We start from the raw sequence: 7023 nt of genomic DNA on the forward strand, positions 1-7023 counted from the left end.
ATGACATCCATTCCATAAATTGGAGAACTATAATATTCTATTTTGTAAAACAAAACTGACCATTACAAAATCCAATAGCAAAATGTTATCTACCTCGTTACTGTATACTAGTAAATCATAAAAACTAATGTCCTAACCCTCTCATTACTACTCTGTAATACCTCAATCTATGTCAACTACATCAAATGTCTCTCGAGTAGCTACATTAGGTCCTATGTTGTCTTTGAATTTTTGAATGCGGCTAACATATGCATTCAACTAATAGCGACTTTTCATTAGCTGACAATCTCCATGCATATGAATGTCCTTGGAGATGCTCCGCAGCTGGATGATTATGCAGCCCGCAAACTACATTCAATGTCCATTCATCGTTTGTTTTCAACTTGAATGCCCTCAAATCAAATGGACATTCGCACTTCTTCGCACCAGTTTGTCTCAATAAGTCTTTTGGCCCATCTTTCAGCTTTTTACGCAATCTATACTTCTCACTCCGCTCACAAGCAAGATAAATTCTTGGTCTCTTACGACCGCCACCATAGTCCGACGCCCTTATAATAATAACAAAGCCATTTATCCTTCCAATGTCTCGTACCCAAGTGAGTAATTCATCTTTGCTGTCGAAAACCTATATATGATGTCACATAACTTTCATAATAACAAACTAAACAAACTAACTAATACAAATTTATGAACTTACAAATTTTATGTTAAAAATTACCTGTTTAACTGTAAAATGACTAGTACAATCCACCATAATATCCGATCGAATCTCAGGTTCTTCAATGCATGCCATCTGAAGAGAAGGGGGAAAATTTTAATTCGGTTCTACAGAGGCGAAATAAATAAAAAATTCAGAAATTGAAGAACGAAAATAATAATAAAATTCGGATTCCTAGTACCGAATACATTGATTTTGTTCGGAACACTAAAACCGAAACAAATTAAAAAAATCGAACTTATAGTGACGAACTATTTACATTATTTCGGAATTGTATTACCGAATTAATTTAGTAAATTCGGCACTGCATTACCGACTGAAAATTGCAAAAAAGAAAAAAAATTACTCCACGATTTTACCTTTTCAACACTGATTTTGCTATCACTCACTACTAAAAAAAGTGCTTTTTGCGACCGTCACAAGCTGTTGCAAATAATAAAAATACGGTCGCAAAAGACCTTTTGCGACGACTCATGCGACCGCAAATGGGGGACGCTAATGTGGGGGTGGCAAATACTTTTTGCGACCGCAAAACAGCAGTCGCAAATTATTTGCGACTGCCTAACCTACTTTTTGCGACAACTATTTTACCGTCGCAAAAAAATCAAAAACACTTTCAGCGACTATTCTTTTACCGTCGCAAATCATTATTTTTATAATAAAATCATAAATATGTTTGCTACAACAAAAAAATCAATTGCAAGCACCTAACAAATTTTTTTTTTTTTTTAATGAAAAATTAACAAAATTGACAAATTAATTTAAACTTATAATAGAAATATTCACCTATTCACATATAAGTGTGCAAACAAAACATAAACTTTCATACATGCAAAACAAATATCCATCAACCATCCTTAAAATATATTATACTAAAGATTCAAGTCCTCAAAAAAATAAAAATATAAATATAAATATAAATAAAAGAAAAAAAGAAAAGAAAAATAAATAAATAAAAAAAGCGCAACATAATCTTAGTTTGGCTCCCAAGCATCACCTGCTCAATCATATCAACTATTCCTTCAACAAAACCTGCAAAAACATATACACGTGACTTGAAAATTTAATAATAGTAATTAGTTGTGGCTCATGTAATTATTGGTTAGATTATTATAAAATTATCTCATTTCCTGTACATCAATAATGGGCAAGTGATACAAAAGGTTATCAAAATAGAGAAATTATATACCTCACATCTTTAGTATTCTTTTATTAGCAGAAATGAAAAATAACCTGATATGTAGATTGGAATTTTAAATTGAAGCATGTCTTCACACCTTGCACCATTCAAAGTCAAGACCTTTGGCAGATGAAAAAGCTACCCCAGAAAATGAATAGCGGTCCACAATGAGGGTGGTTCCACTTCTCAACTTAGACTCCATTAATGATCTGCAAATACATTGTAGATGATCATGTACAATACAACCTTCACATTTAAAATATTTGCCTGTGCGAACGTCTAAAGTACCAATCGCTAACAGATTACATAGTAGAACATTTGGGGATTATAAATCCAACATTCTAATAACCTTACTGTTAGATGGATCTGTTAATATGGAAGAAAAAAAATGGGACCATTAGACAAACAAGAGCATAATAACTAAATGATTTCAAAAGTTACAACATCATATTACGTAGGAGGTAGAGCCCTTGCCCTGCAAATCTGAAAAAGTTCTATAGACAGCTCCTGCAAAAGGCTTCACTAGTTGGCGATGCTCACAGAATCACTAATATGACTCAAAACAGGTACATGAGAATCTACTAAAAGTGAAACACGTAGCTCAAAAACTGTGTCAATATATTAGTATTAGATTTTGAAAAATGATTGGTCACAATATAAATAGTATAAGGTAACCCTGTGGAAAGATATGATCAACCAAATGGATGTATCCGAACCCGTCACATCTGTAGATCAAACTAAGCCAGAATCAGTGCCACATGACAACAATGTTTTGGATGACATCTGCAAGACTGATGCTTGCTGTTTTTCTTTACTAAAGCAAAAGTCACAAAATAAAATTTAATCTATCCCCAAATCTAGACCTTTTTTCAGCAAAATGACAACATAATGTTTAACACTAATGTTGGAGTTGAGCATAAAGAAACATTTAGCACTTCATACACAGCTATTTATTAATTTTAAGCTACTTTCATATGTAGAACAATACAAATGACTGATAAATTGATGATTACCTACAAATGTAGAAAAACAAAAATTAATTCCCATCCAAAAAATGCAAAAAATGAGAGGATCAGCTGAACTGACATGAGATCCCAAATAGCCATTTACAATTCATGATTCACAGCTCCACCGCAACGTATTATCCTCTTGGGAGTCCAATTAAAACACCAAGGCAAGGCAATGTTAAATACTAGAAGAGAAAACAAACAAGCCAACAGCAGAGTTGAACAGAAAACCAAAAAAATAGTCCCTTACATGCTGAAAAAGCTGACTGATAACACTCTGAAAATGCTCTTGCACCATTGGGGGGTGTCCTCATCCATGTCCTTGCGCATAGGCATAGTCAATCTTGAGTTTTTGTTGAACTCTCTCCATTAGACCTTTAGATTATGTCGGAAGCAATGGACTGAACCCCATCATCATGTCATGTCCCTCAGCAACTGTTTGATCGAGCGAGAAATCCAAAGTGTGGGATCATGTAAAAGATAGAAACTCTTAACCAGGCAAAGACACAGAAAATATTCAACACACATAAGTATGTACATAGATGGGTATAAATAATTGGTACATTTCTCGTTACATAACTCCTCTCTACCCTACCAATGATAATAAAAAATATAAATAAAATAAAAAAAAGCAATGCTATATGACAAATCAATGAATACATCTGCCAACTCCAACTCTCAATCTCAAACATCCATAAAAGAATCAAGGGATTCCAAACCACCACCAAGAAGTTCCAACCACCCTGCTTCAGGCAAAAAAAAAATCTCATGTAGCCCAAACATAGTTGTTAAATTGTGATCTGCATGGAAGGATAGTACGATCCTGCGATCCAAAAAATTAAAATTGATCTGGATCGCATTAAAAACCGTAGCAGAGGTAGGATCATATCATGACTGTTAGGATCGTAGGATCGAGTCATAGAATCGTACGACTCTAATCTTGAAACTTATAAATTTCCCTGGTCTTTCCAATTTGTTACATCTTCTAGCTCAAATAAGAATAACAAATAAACCTCAAAACTAAGTAAAGGTCGTGAATCAATCAACACATTTTGGTTTAAGTTCATATTTTACAACAAAATCCCACATAGTTAAGAAAAACAGCAAGGGCAAAGTTTAAACCGGGTAGCATTTAGTTTTGAATTTAAGAAGAGAACAAAATGCATTTCCTTGTGCCTTGTCAAATTTAAAACTAGAGAAATTACACCACCACAAATTATTTTCCTAAGATTAAATACTTGATTGTAATTGCAAACGTTGCAATGAAAAGTCTAAAGAGCAAAAATACTTCTGAAAGAAGCAATGTCCATTATATCAATGCTTGCTTTCCCACTTTTGTCATGTATCAGCACCTGTTAAGCTAAACAACTAACTCAAGCTTAACAAGTAGCAATTTTCTTTTCGATGGCTACTCCAAAACTTAGATAATTACTATGATAGAACTATATGTAAGGCAATAATCAAGACAAATAGAAACACTCAAGTGAATAAAAAAATTAACGACAACAGAAAAATGTAAACACAATCTAAAGGAATTCAATTGCAATCCACAACAACAACTATAGGTATATCAATGAAATTAATCAAAGGTCCACAATTCTATATATATATCACCATTGACCTATATATGTAGCAATTTTTGTATATGTTGAAAAAGGTATTGATGCTTAGAAATCACAATAAAAATTATCAAGAACTGAAATATAAATATGGCCTCAATGAATAACAATTGAAATATAATAAGTAGATAGAAAGAGTAAACACAATGATCGAAGAGAAGAAGAGAGTGCGAACAGAGCGATTCTATGCTAGAAATTGAAACTAAATGAAATGAAATCGTGAAAAATAGAAATCGCAAAGAATAGAATTCCAAATGATATTGAAGGCATCGATCATAAGAAGAAATCGCAAAGAACATAAATTGAAGAATAGAAATCGCGAAGGGCAGATGAATGCATCGATCCAAACCCTAGCAAATGTATATACAGAGAATATGCGAGAGAGATCAAGAGATATTGACAGATCGAGAGAGAGAGAGAGCGAGAGAGAGAGATTCATACCGTTGTTCTTCAGACGACGATGGGCGAGCGATAGAAAGAGAACGGTGTCAAGAGTTTGAGCGAGCCTGTGCCAGACTAGGGCAAATATAAATAAAAGAAAATAGGGAAAATAAACACCTTGAAAAATGTTGTCATAAGTACATTTTTTGCTACGGTTAAATAGACGGTCGCAAAAAAATAGACACAAAAATCCAATTTTCTAGTAGTGACTATTGCTTGAGTTTGAACTGTCATAGGTTTGCAACTCTTCCATATCAAAATCAAATAAAAATTGTTGAACTAATAATTAAACGATGTTAATAATTGAGTATAAACTTAAAGATTAAAACAATAGAGGAGATGTTTTGTTTGCAAATAAGAGAGAGGAGTACAGAGTGTATAAGAAGCAAAGTGACTACAAAAAAAAAATTAGGGTTTAATTTTTTTGTTTCAAACAGTGTATATTAAGATATTTTTATTTTTAAAAGATGTGTATAGAGAATTTATATATATAACATTAGGAGTGTTGATCAATGGCTATTATAGTAAATTTCAAGTAGGATATAATTGTCATTAATCTAATTTTTCATTAAGTGTGTTGACTGAGTTTATCAGGGTGTTGGAAATAGAATTTCCCGAAAAAGTGGACTCATTCAACTTGCCTGTGTATTATCCGAGCCTAGAGGAACTTGAGAAGGCGACAAAGAAAAATGGGTGTTTTAGCATTGAGAGAATGAAAACATTTAACAACCCAAACAAGCATGTGGAGATCGCCAACCTCCACAACACCGCCTCGGCAATAAGAGTTGTTTTTGAAGAGATTATTGACAGACATTTTGGGACCAAAATTAGCAACAAACTGTTTGAATTGTACTTCAAGAAAATTGCAGAGGCTGCCAATTCCTTCAACCGAGATGTCCCAAATCCAACTGTTCATTTTGTCTTTCTCAAGAAGGGGCAAAGTGATGAGCTAGAAAATCATGTTAAACAGCTCTAACTATGTATCTCCTTTTGTGAAACAAAAAATTTGTATTTTGGGGACATAATAAAATTAATATGAAACCTTGCCTTGCATAATACATTTACTTCTACTTTCTTTGCATTTAATTCGTTCAGGCATCAAGAAAATAAAGTCGACTGCAGGTAAATCGATGTTTCCATGAACTTTTTGTGTGTTGAGTTAAAAAAAAAAATAAGAAGACCCACATTTTAACTTTTTTTTTTCTACTTCAATAAGTTTTTCCTCTAAACATGTCTGACAAAGAAAATATCAAATTTTGTAAGAATCTCAACAATACACTTTCCGTTTTTTCTGAACAATACACGAGAGAAAATTGTAGCAGGTTGGAATGGATTTCGCCCTAATTTGGATTTGACCCATACCTCATTTGACAATAGGATAAAAAAGCATATAGAAAATAGGAACAAAGAGGGTGTCAAGGTGGACAGGTTGGGTGTTGCAAAGAAAAAGAGAAGAAAGAAAAATAAAATTGTACGGGAAAAAAATAAACCTTCTCGTATAATCATGTTGATCAAGTCTCCGCTCCTCCAAACGTCGTCGCTTTACTCCCTGAAAACACAAACGTGAGCTAGCCGGTGGGTGTGTGCCGGAAACCCCTCCGATGCCTAATTCAGAAAAATGGACAAAGACAAAAGGTCTGTGTATTCAAGAATCAAAGTTGTGTTACCTCTCCATAGGTGATGTTGGTGAACTTTTATAGATTCCGTGTGGCACAATCCAAGTAAGACTCTTACTCCACCATGTTGAGTCCTCTTAGGATTCATACTCCTGAAGGATAATGCTTATCCTTCAACACCCCCCTCACTGCTTAAACCAAGTGAGATGGTTTTACCATGGCCGGACTACCATACAACCGAAATAACATTGCCATGCTAGACTAATTGGAGTGGCTGATCTAACTGTCAGTTCGGTTATTCCTTGCTTTTCCCCTACCTCGGCCTCACATGCCAAGACCAAGCTATCCATAGAAGAGCCTAAGCCGAACTAACTCAAAACCAAGTCCTAAAGAGGGCTCAGTATACTTCCTCACTTCCACCTCGGCTTTGCATGCCATGACC

The 7023-nt window shown here is 34.2% G+C and overlaps 1 protein-coding gene across 1 annotated transcript; it reads right to left on the reverse strand.

Annotated features, from left to right (window-relative positions):
- Window positions 1-241: 241 nt before the first annotated feature.
- LOC114257553 (iron-regulated transcriptional activator AFT2) lies at window positions 242-793 on the reverse strand. The gene is made up of 2 exons (XM_082890466.1): window positions 719-793; window positions 242-625 (listed from the first exon to the last, which is right to left on the reverse strand). Exons 1-2 carry the CDS (start codon window positions 791-793, stop codon window positions 242-244), a joined length of 459 nt encoding a protein of 152 aa, XP_082746592.1.
- Window positions 794-7023: the final 6230 nt, after the last annotated feature.

Source organism: Camellia sinensis, chromosome 10, assembly GCF_055761805.1.
Source record: "Camellia sinensis isolate YWXY chromosome 10, ASM5576180v1, whole genome shotgun sequence".
Lineage (NCBI taxonomy): Eukaryota > Viridiplantae > Streptophyta > Magnoliopsida > Ericales > Theaceae > Camellia > Camellia sinensis.

What these genes read in the sequence shown, in the direction of transcription:
- LOC114257553 (XM_082890466.1), bottom strand. Translation starts at nt 793, where the DNA reads ATGGCATGCATTGAAGAACCTGAGATTCGATCGGATATTATGGTGGAT. An exon ending in GTCATTTTACAGTTAAACAG is followed by an intron (nt 626 to 718) that starts GTAATTTTTAAC and finishes CATCATATATAG; the next exon opens with GTTTTCGACAGCAAAGATGA.